This window comes from Rhamphochromis longiceps, linkage group LG14 (assembly GCF_057381845.1).
Source record: "Rhamphochromis longiceps isolate RC_006_pf linkage group LG14, R_longiceps_female_GT1.1, whole genome shotgun sequence".
NCBI classification, from domain to species: Eukaryota; Metazoa; Chordata; class Actinopteri; order Cichliformes; family Cichlidae; genus Rhamphochromis; species Rhamphochromis longiceps.
This window is the reverse complement of record NC_140570.1, coordinates 5,251,651-5,269,865: the sequence shown is the minus strand read 5'-3', so window position 1 is coordinate 5,269,865 and position 18,215 is coordinate 5,251,651. Positions and strand designations below refer to the sequence as shown.

General features: G+C 38.8%; 1 protein-coding gene across 4 annotated transcripts in view; it reads left to right on the top strand.

The window, feature by feature from the left end:
- The first annotated feature begins 4,873 nt into the window (after positions 1-4,873).
- The window catches only part of nf1a (neurofibromin 1a), a 134,757-nt gene continuing 121,415 nt past the window's right edge, over positions 4,874-18,215 (top strand). For all 4 annotated transcript variants that reach the window (XM_085380819.1, XM_085380818.1, XM_085380820.1 and 1 more), the window contains exon 1: positions 4,874-5,114. In XM_085380819.1, the coding sequence (XP_085236945.1) occupies positions 5,055-5,114 (60 nt within the window). In that variant the 5' untranslated portion in view covers positions 4,874-5,054. The remainder of the gene's footprint in view (positions 5,115-18,215) is intronic.

Sequence of the window (18,215 nt, the reverse complement as noted above, 5' to 3'; positions counted from 1 at the left end):
GTGACGTTCTCCTTTATAGTGGACAGAAATAATTTTTTTGGAGTGGCACAAATAATTTATGTGGCATCTTATTGAATGCAGAACAGCTGATTGTTATGTAAATAGTTTGAAATGGTTATTTAAAAAATCAAGGTAAAAGGTAAATGGATGCAAATAACTTTGTTGTTTGCAAAACTTGTGCATAGGATTTTAAAATTAACAATTTATATTTGCATTTAAAGTTATCAAATATGATTCATTAAACATGTTTGTGGTTGTTACAGTAAAAATATAACTTTTTCTACTCGGATTTTATGTTTTTTGTCGTAGATTTTAGATCAATTGTGGTAATACAGTATGTCAAAAATGAAAACATAACTGTAAATTCAGACACGTGAGGCTGTGCTGATGATACCAAACAAGGCTAAGTAAATAATTTTTAAAGGTAAAATGTGGAGGGAAAATCAAAAGTAGTTAAAAATGGCCAATTATACCCTGGACCAAAGAGGGTTAAACAATTTTTTTTAAAGTAACGCAATAGTTACTTTTCAAGTAATTAATTACTTTTAGAATATTGTAACTCAGTTACTAACTCAGTTACTTTTTTGAAGAAGTAACTAGTAACTATAATTAATTACTTTTTCAAAGTAACTTGCCCAACACTGATGCTGAGCTTGTTCTGATCTTTGTGAGAAGAAAGGTTGGAGAGAGAACAGGCACACCCTAGCCTGAAGAGTGGCAATCCAAATCGTCTTGAGTCGATGATCTAACAAAAAATCAGGAACAAGCCAAAACATACAAAATCAACTTGCAGGTTTACAGTTTCGGCAGCAGTTGATCTCTCTGATAGTCCTTTATTGTCATTGCACATGTACAAAATTATGGGTGCTCCACACCAACAGGAATAAAATATAAATAGTAAAACGGCAGGAATTTAAAAAAAAAAATTAATTTGGTGAGATGAGTCGGCAGGGTGTGGTGTGGGGGGAAAGCGTATATTAACAGTCTGAATTACCCAGGGGAAGAAGCTCTTTGTGAGTTTAGAGATGTGGGACTTGATGGCCCTGAGGCGCCGACCAGAGAACAGTGTTGACCCACTGTTCTCTGGTCGGCGCCTCAGGCAGGTGGCAGGCAGGGAGCAATCGGTCACCTGTCATGGCCCTGGTTTTCCTGAGACAGGAGGATCTGGCGATGCTCTCCAGGGTGCCAGATTAGCTCATTCTTACATGAACACTCATTTCAGCATATTCTTTTTTTAATTCAAATACAGGGGAAAGTTTTCTCACTTTTTCTCTTCTGAACTTTGTGTTTGTGAATCACATTATATACAATAAAATGTATTTTATTGAATAATGTGTTTTATAGTCAGACATTGCTTAGTGTCTGCTCACTCTTCCCTCCTATCCTCACACACACACACACACACTTTCAGTGATAGGCCTGTCTTTACTGTCATTATTATACTCTCTTATTTGTTATATCGATTAAACTTACACCTGATTTAGTTGATTATGCTTAATACTGATCTGTCACGGCCGAGGCCGACTCAAAAGAAAAAGGACTCAAATGCAGAACACAGAGCAGCACAGAGAACGTTTTATTGACAACGTTTATTCTTTCACAACAAGTGTAAGTGAAAAAAAACCCAGAAAACTGAGTTGTGTGTTTCACTAGTGCTAGGAACAAACACCAAAACTAAACAGCACTTATGCGACCTGAGCTAAGTAAACAATCAGTGATTTTTCAATGGTGGAAACTGCAGTTCTGTGGTTAGGGACAAAGGGAGAGTCAAACTGGATGGCTGGGTCCCTGGAAAGGGGTCAGAGTCACTGAAACAAGAGTACATATGTCTCAACTCTGTATATTTTTATATATTTTATTTATTGTTTACTCTATTTAATTTGTAAAATATGTGTACACACACACACACACACACACATGTAGAAAAATATTTAGTATACACATCCAGAAATGCATATACTATTATATATTGTACATATATTTATTAGTTTCAGATGTAGCCATTCTTGTATTTTGCTTGTTTACATCATTGTATTTTGCACAACTCTGTTGCTTGTGAAGCTCGCACACAAGAATTTCACTCACATGTGCTGTACCAATGTACCTGCACATGTGATGTGACAATAAAAGTGATTTTATTTGATTTGATTTGATATGTCAGGTATGGTTCCGGAGGAATACTGGCAAGCTATTTGTTCTGAATATTCCTTTGCACTGCTTACTTGCCGCAGGTGGATCGGTAGCGTGGTCCCGGTGAGTGGTACGTAACCGAAATTCCTGACATTGAGGCAGGGAGGCAGGCAGGTGCGTGGAGTGAGTAAAACCGTGAGACTGTCAGGAGGTCCAGCGTCCGAATGGGGGTTCTATGGCGGAGAGTTGCGTCTGCTAATCTATGGTGCGTTGCTATGAAAGAGAGATACAAGATGAGCCAAGGTAGTTCACTAAGCCGTGTACAAAACAAAGCGGTGGCCTGTATTAACTGTGGTTAGCTGAGAATCTGGCAAAGAGAAGTTGAGCGCCGCTGGCCTTATAAGTCCACGGCTTAATTGCCCACAGGTGCGAGCAATGAGCAGGAACACGGTGGCTCCTCCCAGAGGTGGAGCTGCTGGCTTGGAGGAAAAACACTGGGACTCACCCAGACCATGACACTATCAGCAAAATCATATATGAATTACGGTTCTGTGTTCAATAACCAACACTTAATACCATTTCTCTTATTCAAAATCATGTTTAATGATCGTTGGCTACACATTTCCATTTCTTTCCACATTCCTGCAGCCACACACAGATGCAACTCTGCCAAGGTCGTAACTGGATCATGTCTATGCAAACAAAATCCAGATGTTAGAATCATTTTCATTACTCAAACTGCATTTTTCAGTCAACATATTAATCAGACTTATACTTTCATTACATCTTTGTTTAATAATAAAGATGATTTAGCATTAGCAAAAGCTCATATAGAGAAACTCTGTAATACCACTTTTTTTTTTAACATAAAAGGCTATTAAGACCTTTTACCCTTTCTCAGATGTGATAAGAGGTAAGCCAGGGGGACCTCAATCTCTCTCTGTCCTATCTCTCTCGTCTGCTTCTTCAGTCAGTACGTGGAGATCATGTCCATATCCATTGGTTGTCCAGCTTTCTTCCTAAACCTGTATTCTTTATTTATTCTTTATTCATTAATATCTAAGGTTCATCCAGGTTGCGATATGTTCAGCCTATTTTGTATTTTATCATTTCTGCCCAGTTGTACAGTTGTTATAGTTTGTATTGTTTTTTAAGGCTTGTGTAAAGTGGGGATGGTGCATAGAGCAATATTCATATCGGCAAGCATCTCCTCTGATAGGACTCTGTCAATTAGCTGAGGGAGTTGTGCTCTTCCTAGGGTGGCTACATTGAGTGTGTTTTCTGTTGATGTTATTGAGTTATTAGTTGCTTCTTGGTCAGTATGGATGTTGGCTTTCTACTCATCCAGAGTACTCACATATGCTGCATATAACCCCTCTCACTGGCTCATCTGGTAATTCCATATTCTTGTCCAGTAGTTGCCCATGTATGCCTCGTTCTAATAACCCACTTCTCATCAGTGTGTACTGGTTCCTCAGAGCTGTGGGAGTCCTGCAGTAGGTGTTACATTTTTTATGCTTGCATGGTGGGGTTTATTAGACTAAAAGTATAGTATACAATAACAGGCTATAAAATATACTTCATACACATTTTTATTTAACAAGTATGAGTTATTTTTAGTAAACATACAAGTCATGTTGTCTTGTTCTAATGCAACAGTAAAATAATTAAACACAAATTTGTCTTGCAGATAACAAACCCTGATGCACGAAGCAGACAAGAATAAGCAAAAACAAAGATGTACAGATCCAACAATCTGTTATCCAGAGCTTGAAAAACATCTTGAACCTATAAAGGAGACCGTAATTAAACATCTCCTTTGTGAAAAGGTGAACACACCAGTGAGCAAAATCATAATGAAACTAGAAAACAATAGGCCAGTCTTACAACTATGAAGTTCTGTTACATACAGCAACCAGCAACATACAACGTGCACAGCTGAATAAAAGATATATAAAAAAAATATACAACATTTGAACTAACCCAAAAGACGCATTTTCAAAGCATACAAAATGGCTAAATCCATTTTGCAGCAAGGATATATTCATGCTTAATAACAATGTTTTAAGTGTTCATAACAAGTTAAAGCTTTACCTTTATCTTGGTGCAGGGGTGCAATACCAAATGTGGCTCAGGGTCTGAAGAGAGCCCTCATAAATTCCTTCATGTGGACTCTAATGTCTATATTTCTTATTCAAAATGCCTGTGTGGACATTGGACGGACATGCGATATAGTGGACTGTAACCATGATTTCAGTGATCTCAAGTTAAAGAAGTATCTCTCCTGTGAGGCCACTGATAGTGGTAAACAAAGGCACAACTGTACGAGTCTTCTAGCGTCTGTGAACAGAGTTCTAGTTTGAGAGATAACTCTTTATTGTCATTGCACAGTCATACCTAGTACAATAGTACAACGAAATTGGAACGTGTCCAAACACACACACACACACACACACACACACACACACACACACACACACACACACACACACACACACACACACACACATATATATATATGTATATATATACACACACACACACAAATATATATCAATGTATATATATTTATATATATTTATGTGTATCTGTTGGCATAGCATACCGTGTTACATGTAGCATACATGTTGCATAATGAAAATCAAAATGATGATGAATCTTGAAAACAGTGCCTGGAAGTGTCCTTTTTCATTACGGCTAACTTGACCCTGCACCGCCCGCCCCCCAGTCAGTTTCTGTGAAGAAGACTTCCGGTAGTGTGTCATGGCGGTGGGATGGTGAATCCTAAAGAAGGAGAAAAAATCTCGCCCCTTTCGTCCTTTCCCACAGATTCAAGACAATTTCCATGCATTACTAAGCCCGTCAGCTGCGGTCTTGCATCTTGGATTTAGCAGCAGAGGGCTGCGGTGTCCGTCCGCCTGGTCATGGCGGCTCACAAACCAGTGGAATGGGTCCAGGCCGTGATTACTAGATTTGATGAGCAGGTAAGATGGGCTCATTCAGTAGATGGGTGTAGCAAGCTTCGGTAGTGTTGACGCTGAAGTACTCTAATTAACGTAATATATACAGCAACGAGGTGTTTTGAAAATCGAATTAAATACCGATTCATTTGTCAAATGTACTTTCTCCACTGTAGTGTACTGTGTTTGCTTCTTCCAGCTGCAAAACACTGAAGATGAGGTCTTTCTAGCTAGCGCTGTCTCCACGATCAGTTAGCACGTTTATCTCATATTATAATTGAGCTGTTGGGATTTGCCTGTTCCAGTGGGGAATAATGTTAATAAAACATTATATCTAGAACATTTGAACCAGTGAAGATACGTCTGTATGCCATTTAAAGTTGATCTGTCGTTTTCTCTCTTGTCAGCTAGGTAGCTAACATTAGCAGGCCTAGCTTTCTAATGTAAACAAAAAAGATGTGGCTGGGGTAGCACACTGCATCCAAAATATCTTATGAACTTACTGGGGTGTGAGTACTAAAAGTTAATGCGCCTCTTTCTAACAGCTATTTTCTTAACAGTTACTGTGAGACGCCTGCTTTTCTTTATTTGTAAGAGAAATCCATATCAGTTTATACTCAAAACTTAGCTCTTGTTACAATGTGTGTTCGTATTAGTTATTTCCTTTAAGTATGACACATCTACGACGTCGACAAAACATGCATCAGCTGTTTACAAAAGAAAAAACCTCCCAGTCAGACAGTAGTCAAAGTTAATTTTGGTAGATTGTGATTGTGAAAAGTAATTCGCTTTTCTTAAGTTGTCTTGGGTGTTAGTTGATACAGATCATGGCTTGTACGTAGGATTTAGCAGCTTAGCCTGGATTACTACCACTGGAAAAAGTGGCTTTCGGTGTTACATCTACTTGTTAGTTATTATTGCACCAAACTCCAATTAAAACCTCACAGGCAACAGTCTGTGCTGAAATACACATAGTTTGTCATTGACACTATTACATTTTGAGCAATCTGAGCGTGTTTGGAAGACACTAATATTAATAATTAATAGAAAAAGCATTTAATGGTCAGTGTTTATATTGCTTACTGCCTACCTTGCTTTTTTTTTTTTTTTTTTTTTTTTTAAAAACAACCTTTGTCGTATTTTTTTGGGGGGGATATTTGTCACACTTACATGATTCAGAGCAAATTTTAATGTTAGACAAGGATAACCCAAGGACATCTGGCCCTCCTTTTTCAATTTACCTAAACCTATCTAGGTCTATGTGAAAAAGTATCTTTTCTTTTTCTCTTAATAAATTAACTCAACATTTAAAAGCCTTTGATTTTTACTTATATTTGTCTAATATTACATTTTGTTTATATATATATATATCTATATATATATATCTATATATATATATATATATATATATATATATATATATATATATATATATATATATATATATATAGAGAGAGAGAGAGAGATATTAAAAACTTTAATTTTAAAATGGCAGTTGAAAATTTCCTTGTAGACAAGCATTTTGGCAGCATTTGAGGAATGATCTATGTCCATACTTGAAAATTAATAGGTGACCATTACAGTTAATTGACTGGTCACGCTATCTGCATGTATAAAATAGACATGGACAACAAAGCCAGCAAGCAACCCTTGTAGTTCTTTGTGTGCTGATTTAAGCACTTTGTTTTTGTTTCCTTTGGAAAAGAGTCACAAGATACTGATGTGACAAGTCAGTTGAGGAAACATGATTGATAAGATCCAATCAGGAAGCACATACGTGTGTCTGTGTCACTGTTTCCAAAAATTTCTTTATGCTTGTTCAGACCGGGGAGAAAAAACAGGTAAGAAGTTTTCCCAAGAAAAGTCTGAATTTTAGAAACCCAGACTTGTGTGGATGGTAGCTGTAAACCTAGCAAAAGTTACTAATTTAAAATTATTATTATTTTTTGACTATAAAATCAAAACTGTTAAAATATCAAAGAAATTATTTGAGATTACATAGATTTTGTTAAGTATGTTTGTTATATGTGGTCAGTTTTTGGGTTGCTACTGTGAAGGATTTTCACTTCCCAAAAAATGTCAACATTTTGAAGTATACTTTTTTGTACTAGTATAGTAGCAGTTACAATGAAGCTTTAAAATAAACAAGAAAAGAAAAAATGTAATGAATAAATATTATATAGCATTTCTATCATTACTGAGACCAAGCTATTGAGTCTGACAAATACTTGAAGAGGTGCAGATGAGTTGCATTAATTTTTTGTAATACAGTAGAAAAGAAAATGGATTACGTGTGATTGCTGTGATGGTATGTATAGCAAGAAACCAAATGCTATACCACATCAGCACTGCTGGAAAATGTTTTCAGTTTTTATGTTACTGGTTTAGTAGAAGTAGGCGAAGCAATCCAAATATCCCTAGTATAGATACCAGTTTGCTGATATTGGTATCAGATTGATATGTGATCGGCTCAGAATGTAGCCATCTGAGCTTGCTGTCCATACCTGAGGTCTTGGAAACTACCAAACAAAGACTCACAGGTTTGGCCAGCCGCTTGACGAGGTATACCAGAGAGATTGAAGGCAGAAGAATAAACTAGCTGTTCTCCACAGAACCATCCAAGGTATATTCCCAGTGGCAGGGCAACAATATGACAACAGCTCCACAAAGGGTGGAGACTGAGCAATACTGGAAGAGCATATGGGAGAAGGATGCAACACATAATGACTACGTCCTGCCCGTGATCAGGTACCCTGCTGGGATAATAAGATGGCCAAAGGAGGAGGTAGAAGCCACTGACATCAAGACCAGGAAGCTCCTGACCATGCATGGAGGGTTTCATTCTAAGTCTAGCACAGTGAGGCTGTACGCTAAGCAGAAGGAAGGAGGCTTGGGACTAATTAATGTAAGTTTCCATGACCGACCGTGTGCTCAGTGAAACCCAAGAAGGAGGAGGAACCATCATGAAAGGACAAGCCCCTGCACATTATGTACCTATGGCAGATAGAGGAAGTGGCTGACATCAAGAAATCCTACTGAAAGACAGCACAGAAGACAAGGTGCATAGAGGCTGGGGTCTGTCACACCAGGCAATATTCTAGGGCAGGATGTGTAAAGATGCCCCTGAGACAATCCAACACATAACAGCAACGTGCAAGATGCTAGCAGGCAGGGCATACATGGAATGCCATAACGAAGTGGCTGGCATAGTATACAGCAGGGGTCAGCAACGCTGGGCACGCGTGCCAGCTGTGAAGGGTTAACTAATGGCACAACAGGCAGTGAATTAATCGGAGAAGGTGCATTAAAAATAAATGGCTGGGCCAGCGGTGCACATCGCACATTAGCTCGCATAGACACATTAGTTGTGCCGCTTCTTAATGACGGTATCTTAGCTAACCCCAACAACCACATTCAGCTTGTAAATAACTTAGCCTACCGGTGAGAGGGACGTTGCTCGCTGGCAGTTTTTTTTCAAGCGATGTTGAAATTTCCACATTCCGACACTTCAAATTCTTCAGGAGCTGTCCGCTCAGCGCAGCATCAGCACCGCGGAAATACACGGATACATCCGTAGACTCAAAACAGAATTCGCAATGCGTTTTCGGGACTTTCAGGTGTATGGACTAGAGATGGACCGATCCGATATTACGTATCGGTATCGGTCCGATACTGACGTAAATTACTGGATCGGATATCGAAGAGAAATAAAAAATGTAATCCGATCCATTAAATATCAAAAACCATCTCACAAAACTTGCCACACGGCGTAACTCAGTTCATAACCGTAGCACGTCGGAGCAGTATGCATCACGTGATAGAGCGGCTGTGTGTATTTGGAGCCTCGCTACCAAACCAGCATTTCATCTCCGAGGAAGTTATCCCAGAGAGAAGTAAAGCAAGTGTGTAAGTTCGTCTCTGAATCTTTGTAAAGCATTCCCACGTTAAGCTTAACAACCGATATATGGAGCGACTGCCTCTCTCTCCTGCTGCTACTTCAATCATGAAACTGATCAATGATCAGCTGATCGGCTTTTCTGTTGCGAGTCCGTCTCTCTTTTTTGTTTTTGGCCCACTTTGGACCAGAAAGAGGAAACCAGCGGCTGAACAACAGCAGCACGTTTAAGCTTGATAATCTGTTGTTAGAATTTATTTAATATTACTTTCTACACCAGGATCTTTTTCTACGTAGCTGACGGCTGGTAACTGTGCAGAGGCGGATCTAGCAAAGTTTAGCCAAGGGGGCCGATAGGGCATGAACAGGGAAAAGGGGGCACAAAGACATACTTTTCTTTGTTATTCTAATTTAAAATGTCTAGCTTTTTATAAATAATTATCTGAATCTTACACCCAAAGTTTTAATCTGATGTCAAATGTATAGAAGTCCATTACTGTATATAGTAACTGTTAAGTCTAATATACCCTAGTAAGCTATACTACTTTTTCCTTTGGGAAGATACCATCTGTGCAGTCTGCCATTCTGTAGAAGAAAGATGTTGAATCTATTTAATTATTCTTCAAAAATAATTTAATTCTGTCAAAGGAGCTTGCAAAGAAAAGCGTCTGGACTTCTTTAAGTTACTTGAAGACGTTTCACCTCTCATCCGAGAAGCTTCTTCAGTTCTAAGGTCAAATGGTGGAGAGTCCCAGATATAAACCTAGTGGGAGTAACCCCCCACAGAGGGACAAAAGGACCCCCTGATGATCCTGTAATTGCCTGAGCCAAGGTGATTAGAGGATCACCTTGGCTCATGCTTGGGATGTCATGCTTGGAGAAAACTCTCCTGAGGAGAGTTTTCTCCAAGCATGACATCCCGGTGCATTTCAGACCCAGCAACACGCTCAGACAAAAACTGGTTCACCCGAAAGACAAAACGCCAAAACGCAGACTTAACAATATAGTGTATGCTGTACAGTGCAGCGAGGAATGCCCAGACCTCTACATTGGAGAGACCAAACAGCCACTTCACAAGCGCATGGCACAACACAGAAGAGCCACCTCCACAGGACAAGACTTAGCAGTCCATCTGCATCTTAAGGATAAAGGACACTCTTTCGAGGATACCAATGTTCACATTTTGGACAGAGAGGACAGATGGTTTGAAAGAGGAGTGAAAGAAGCCATCTATGTCCACTGTGAGCGACCATCTTTGAACAGAGGCGGGGGTTTACGACACCAACTCTCTGCCATCTATAATCCAGTTTTGAGATCCCTTCCCAGACGCCTTAACGCCCACTCACATCCTGGGCCATCTGACCTCAGGAATTCGCATGATAAGGTGGGGCCAGGTTTCACAATGAACACACCCGAAACTCTGGCTGATTGGGACCCACACCCAGTTTCACACCTTGGCTCAGGCGATTAGAGGATCATCAGGGGGTCCTTTTGTCCCTCTGTGGGGGGAAACTCCCACTGGGTTTATATCTGGGACTCTCCACATTTGACCTTAGAACTAAAGAAGCTTCTCGGATGAGAGGTGAAACGTCTTCAAGCAACTTAAAGAAGTCCAGACGCTTTTCTTTGCAAGCTCCTTTGACTACGATGACCTGGATGACTGAGAACCTTCACAGACAATTTAATTCTGTGCATTTTTTTTCACACTGCATCAAATTAAAGTTGATTAAGTCGATTAAGCATCATTAGGTGGAGGGTGGTTCCCTATTTTTTTTGCTGGGAGTTTGCAACCCTATTAGTTAGGTTGCTTAATATTTCTGCTAAGTACTCTTTAAAATACCAGAATAGGGAGGATGGAGCAGGTAGGGCTGCTCGATTATGGCAAAAATGATAATCACGATTATTTTCACTGAAATTGAGATCACGATTATTTGACGATATTTATTTAACCCTTTAAGACCTACTATAGAACCAAGTCCACCAGAGCTTATATTATTTTTATTTATTTTTTTTACATGCTGTAGTGCCATTTGTGAGAGCATTTCAAGTTGCTATACATCAATACAACTGTTATAGCCCATATTTTAATAATATGTATGCATTAAGTGCATAGTAATTACATAAATTGCAAAAAAGTGCAATAAACTACAAAAAAAATTGAAAATCGCTTTTGTTTTGTTTACATATATTTCTACTTGGAGAAGTTTAAGAGGTTTATCCCTCAAAACTTTAAATACAATAAAGTTGCAAAAAATAGTTTCCCACCACAGGAAATTTATTTTGAGTGTCTTCATAGTTTTATTTTGGAGATACAGCAATTTTTATATACTGCAGGAAAAACAAAAAACAATCCTATGATGCAAATTTGCAAAGAAAACAGCATGTGCATCATTTCACTGTGGGAAGTGTTACGAACAGCTGATAGGAACGGCAAAGCCTGTTTCTGGAATATTATGTTTTTGTTCCTGCAAGCGCTTTTTATGCAATTTTTGCAAAGCTATATGTTGAAGGAAACTGTGACCGAGGACAAGCTGATGGCATAAGATGTAAGTACAACTCCTCCGGTTTCATATGCAAAACAAATTATTGCGCTAGCTTAAACGGTTCAGGTTCTACAGGGATTTAAAAATAGTTACGCAAAACGGAGCGTGCTGCTCTGACCGGCTTTAAAGGGTTAACAATGACTTTAAAAAAATAATATAAAATAGTGTGCAACACCACTGAAGTTTTTTTTTTTTAAACTCTTTTCAACCAACGGCAGTCACTCTCCTCTCCAAATAACTATAGCTTTCCGAGCTTCCCTCGGGTCCTCTTAATCAGCGGTCTCCACCCTTTTTTGCGCCACGGACCGGTTTATGCCCGACAATATTTTCACGGACCGGCCTTTAAGGTGTCGCGGATAAATGAGGGAGGGGCTAATAATCGGCTCAGTCATTTTTAATGATCGTTGAAAGCCCAGATCGTAATCGTGATTAAAATTCGATTAATTGAGCAGCCCTAGGAGCAGGTTTAAGTTCATTAGATTGATCAGTTTTGCTGAACTATGACATATTTTGGGTGCAGTGTATCTTTTACATACAGGTATAACAGAATAGCTTTAGTGTTGTTGTTTATTTAAACTTGAGTATGTACTTATACAAAATGCAGCAAGATATTAAAAAACAGTTTTATTGATTAAAAAACACTATATCGGATTCATATCAGTATCGGCAGATATCCAAATTTATGATATCGGCTACAATGTAGCTTGCCATCGCCAGTGTGTGAATGTGTGTGTGAATGGGTGAATGACTGAATGTAGTGTGAAGCGCTTTGGGGTACTTAGGGACTAGAAAAGCGCTATACAAATGCAGGCCATTTACCATAGTTCTTTCCATGGATTTTAAATTGGATACAGGTCAGGTGATTTGCTGGGCCATTCTAGAACCTTTATTTTCCTTCTCTGAAACCATTTGAGAGTTTCCTTCCCTGTGTGTTTGGGATCACTGTCTTCCTTAAATGTCCACTCTCATTTCATCTTCATCATCCATGTAAATGGCAGCAGGTTTTTATTGTTTGTTTGGTTTTTTTTGTTTGTTTTTTTCGGGAATGTCTTTTCTCTCTTAGTGCTCTCTTTGGCTCTCAGACAAATCTTATGATAATTATTTTCACACCTCTGTATGAAATCTTGGGGGAAGCAATTGGTCTTGACTAGTTTATAGTGAAGTTATGTTTTTTCCACTTCCAGATTATGGCACTAACAGTGCACACTGGGACCTTTAGTAGTTTAGAATTTCTTTAGTAACTAATGCCATCAGTATGTTTTGCAATAATAAGGTTGTGAAGGTCTTGAGAGAGCTCATTGGTTTACTCATAATGAGAAGTTTCTTGTGTGACGCCTTGGTAATGAGACACCTTTTATATAGGCCATCAGTAGTAAACTAGATTATATAATTTGCGCTAAGTGACAGGACCGTTTTCTAATTATTAATAGATTTTAGCTGGTTTAATGACTTTCCATTTCCCTGTTTATTTTTTCAATACATTTTCCTTGTGTCATTTCTAATCAGGGCAGGGGAATATGGCCAAAAATATTTATCACAATATATATTTGATAACGATATAACTGACGATATAATTGACGCAAGACAAAATACTTTACAACTTCACAACTTTATTAGTGCAAAAAAAACCCATCAATGTATTTTGACTTAAACAAGCAGCTGTTTTTTATGTGCATTAAAGTTATATAAAAATTTTACAGTGCAAATGCAAATTCCTTGCTGACAGTTTAACCAAAAGGCATTTCCAGTGGAAATTGGCCGACATATCCTCAGCATAACCATGTATAATATCCACAAAACAAAACCTCTGATCCCAATCTCTCTAAGCAGCTTTGCTCAGACTTAAAAAGAGGTTATACACACACAATACGGTAATATTATGTTGAAGCACAGTACGTATTTCTCCGCGAGGCTCCTGACTACGATAGCCGTAGTGCTCTGACAATCCATCAAGCGGTGCGGCTTTGTAGCTTAGCAAAGTTGTACTAAAACATTTGACAGATTTTTGAGCGCCGTGTAGCACATAAAATCGGTTTGGTAATAACGACGGCCCGCTAGCATGCTCTACCAAAAAATATGCTTTGGTGTGTATCTGACGGACGAAAGCCAAACCAGCTCCACCCACTGAAGTTGCAGAATTTTTACAAACCAGTTGTGGTTCATCTGTTTCATTCAACGATCCGCTTTCGTCCTTCTCATTCTCCATCGCCACCATGCTTTTTCCATTATGTGCTAATGAAAACAAAGGCACTGCGCATGCGCGTTTTACCCATATTCTGTCGTGATATTTCATTTTTTTATCATTGCCCAACATTACACCGGTATTACCGTGAATGGTATGATATGGCCCAGCCCTATTTCTAATTATTGGACATAATTTATCAGTTTGATTTCTTTGCATGTGTGGATTGGATGGGTTGTTATCAACATCTAGTGAGAATTTCATATCAATATCACCTTTAGAAATGTGTATATGTATATTTACTTAGAAAATTAGCAATGTGTTCAAAACTTATTTTACCTGCTGTATATTGCTATATACTGTCAGAATTATTTTCCCTCCAGGGAATCAAGAACCTACTCTTTTTAGAAAACCGTTTCCTGGTAGTCCAATTCCTTGGAATCGTTGGTCTGCCTGCCTATTGATTCTGCTTATTGGTTTTTGTGCTTGCGTGACAATCAGGTGATTGAGGAGGAAAATAGCAATGCAGTGGATATGGACATTTATTTTTATTGCTCTAAAGGACGAGAGCACAGTGGTAAAGTGGAAAACTGCATCCAGGACAGAAACGAATGCATTATGCTGCAACTTTAGTTCTTTGCACGTATCTGCACAGACAACATAGTAATGCTAAGCTAGCCAAGAACCCAATACTAAAGCTGAGTGAATGCCGATCCCAGCAGCAAGACCCTTAACTTCTATAGGTAACAAACAGATGAACAGTTAGGCTGCAGCCTCCCTTTCTAGCTGTTCATGTTTCTAATGCGGAATCACTTTGCGTCTTTGCTTTCTGCAGTCAGATTTGTATTGTACTAAGAGAAAGATCTTAGTAATTAAGTAATGTACTGCATTACTTTGAGGAAAGTTTTCTGTGTAATATGTGCACTAATTACTACTTTGAGTAACGACTCCAACACTGATCAAAACAAAGAAGGGTGCTACCCTAACAAAATGCACAAACGTTTGACCGAAAAAAATGCAATTTGCATGTAATGTAATTTTTTCTATTGCTGCTTAGCAATGGTGGTTACTCTCAAAATGGAGCCAATGAGAATCAATAAGAAAGTGAATCGATAAGTGATGTTTATAATGGAATCGGAATGGGGATTTGAATTTATCAATTCCCATTCCTAACTACAGATGTGGTGTTTAGGTTTAAAGTGATGATGGAGAACTATAGAGAAGGTCAGAAGGCGATAGACTATATCTTTGTGGATCTAGAGAGAGCATAGTTCCACAGGTGTGGTACTGTGGTAATATATCCGGAAGTCAGGAGTGACAGAGCAGTATGTCAGTGTGGTGCAGAACAAGGGAGGACAGAAAGCCAATAGTGAGGTGTGTGGTAGGTGTGACAGATGTGTTCAATGTGGGAGTGGGATTACATCAGGGATCAGCTCAGAGAGGCTTTTTGTTTGCGATGGTGATATACAGGCTTACACATGAGATTGCTGGTGATATAGCTGTTCTCACTGTTGACAACACTCCCATAACTTTCCACTTTTATTTAATAATAATAATAATAATGGATTGCATTTATATAGTGCTTTTCGGGGCCCTCAAAGCGCTGTACAATTCCACTATTCATTCACTCTCACATTCACACACTGGTGGAGGCAAGCTACAGTTGTAGCCACAGCTGCCCTGGGGCAGACTGACAGAAGTGAGGCTGCCATATCGCGCCATCGGCCCCTCTGGCCATCACCAGTAGGCGGTAGGTGAAGTGTCTTGCCCAAGGACACAACGACCAAGACTGTCTGAACTAGGGCTCGAACCGGCAACCTTCCGGTTACAAGACGAACTGCCAACTCTTTCAGCCACGATCGCCCCATTTGTGTTGCCATCAGGTGCAATATGACCAGAATCTCATATCCCAATATAAGACATCTATCGTCCCGATAACGATATAAATCACAAAAATGTAACATTTTCTGTAAATTCTGTGAATCTCGGGCAGCTCGACTTACGTGAAGTGTTTCCAGCTGGGCATCGTGTACCTGGAGTCGAGTGTTTTAACCGATGCATGAAACGATGCATTTTTTTTTCTTTTTCTTTTTTTTTGTGTCCCGTTTGGATCTTTAGCCATCAGAATTGTTGTCTTAAGGCCAAGAAAGATGCCAAGCGGCGATGCATTTTTAGACATAAATTGTAACGGCCGCTGTTTTCTTTGTGAGTATTTATTACACGGCGTGCTGCGGGGAAAAGCCTTTTCAAACGTTTGAGTCTAAGGTTTGTTTTTTTTTTTAGCACCTGCCAGCTCTTTTTTGCTTCTCATCCGTAAATACTCTGCATGTTCTTTCACGTCGTTCAGTTTATTTTGAAAAGTCTCAACAGGATCTTGAGCTTTATTGTGCAAGGTTTATGTGGAAAATAAACAAGCGGACACGCGATGGTTTTACCGTCATTGTTGCTAACGACAACGCATAAAAACAGGCGCTTGTCCGTCCGTAGTGTGGCTATATTAAATATAAGAGAAAGAGAGAACTTAAGAAATGAATATAGCCACTACAGTGACCATCAAAACAGTGAAAAAATATTGCCGTAAACAGTTTATTTTGCGACACCACGAAACAAACGATAGCGTAAAATGAAACGATAGATGTTTTTATATCGTCATCCGATATATATCGTTATATCGAACAGCCCTAGTTGCCATATAATTTTGTGATTGGCTGACAAGGATAATTGAAGATGCTAGGGGTAGGATGAGATGGAGGCAGATGATCTGCTGTGGCGACCCCTAAAGGAAACAGCTGAAAGGAGTAGTAGTACTAATACTATTGCAGCAACAATCATAACTACAAGTATGTTGCTGTTCTCTTGGCAGTGACATTTTCTGAATTGCCTATGTACTTTGTATCCAGAAAGAATTTAGAAGAATGGGAGAAACAGCCCAAGATATAGATTGGCTATATATACGGTGGATGTAAAAAGTGTGCACACCCATGTTAACCCAGGGTTTTGTGATGTTAGACCACAGTAAACAATTTCAAAAGTTTTCCCACCTTCAGTGTGACCTATAGCCTGTACAGTTCCCGGCGAGTTTACATGGTATTAAATGACTCTCAAAAGCTTATGAGAAGACTAGACAAAATCTGGTCAGGGAGACCTACACCAGCACTGAAGAAATGTGAATTATGATGAAGAATAAAAACAGTGTAATATTCAACATGAATAAATGTCTCATTAGGACATGCATAATATTTTAGCTAAAATACTCTTCACTGCACACACTGACATTTTAAATTTAAAAAAGCCTTAGCATTTGAAATTCTTAACAGAATTTAAGAACTTTTACAGACAACATGCAACAATAGCTGCAGATTGTTTTTTGTTGTTGTTGTTGTTGTTTTTAACTCAATGTTTGAAACTGAAATAAAAATTAAGTGTTTACAATTCTGATTCCATTTTTAGTTTCATTTTTTTAAACAGCACAAAGGGCCAATGATGATGAGAATAGTGCTGCGCTGCACTAATCATGTTGTTGGAATAGTTACAGCTACATGGGGTTAGGTTGATGCTTTCTTAGCTGGTAGCAATATATGTGTTAATCTTTGAGCTGCTACGCAATGGTACATTACAGCAAGGTAAAAGACTTAAAATGAAAACGTGAAATGTTAATAAAATCTTCAGCTAGAGGGCACCTCAGCAGACACAGCCTGAGGCTCAAAAGACTTCCTTGTTTTTTTTTTTAACATTTTATGTTGCATACATCTTTCCACAAAGGCAGGTAACACTTGACAAGGCATGATGCCAGTATCGAAAATATCAGATTTAACCCTTGTGTGGTGTTCATATTTTTGTTACTCAGCCAGTGTTCATGGGTCTGGTGGACCCGCCAGAGTTTTGGCTTTCCAAATTAACACTATCAAACAATTTTTTGTTAAATTACTCATCAGATGTTTACTTCATCCCAATTACAAACCATATGAACAGCAAACATGGTTAATTTTTTCCCTTTAACTTTTGTTAGATCACATTTATGAATCAATGTGCTTCTCGGGTTTTTTTGGTTTTGTTTTTTAATGTTATAAAAAATATATCAGTTATAATCAAGTGGAGTGAGTGGAAAGACACAACACATTTACACGTGAAGCAATATGTTTCACAACTAAATGGGATCAGCTGCTCATCAATGGTGACATTAGGCCCAGGTTTGTAAAACAGGGGGAGGTGTTGCACACACTTATCCCACACTGTCCTGATGGCAGCTAGCTTGTCTCTCTGCCGTCGAGCTGGTCTGTCATCTCGGTTATCAAAACGGATAATCCTGGAAATTTTGTGGAAGTTTTCCAGAGACATTGATGCACGGAAAGGTTCGTGCCGGTTTCTGCATCCCACAGGGATTCTGTGGATTCCCTTTTGGACCTGAAAACTCCTGCAAGGATAAGGACCCCAAAGTAGGCCTTTGGGGTTCTTAGATCTCCTTCCATCTCTCTCCAAAAACACACCTTCCTTCTAGATTACTG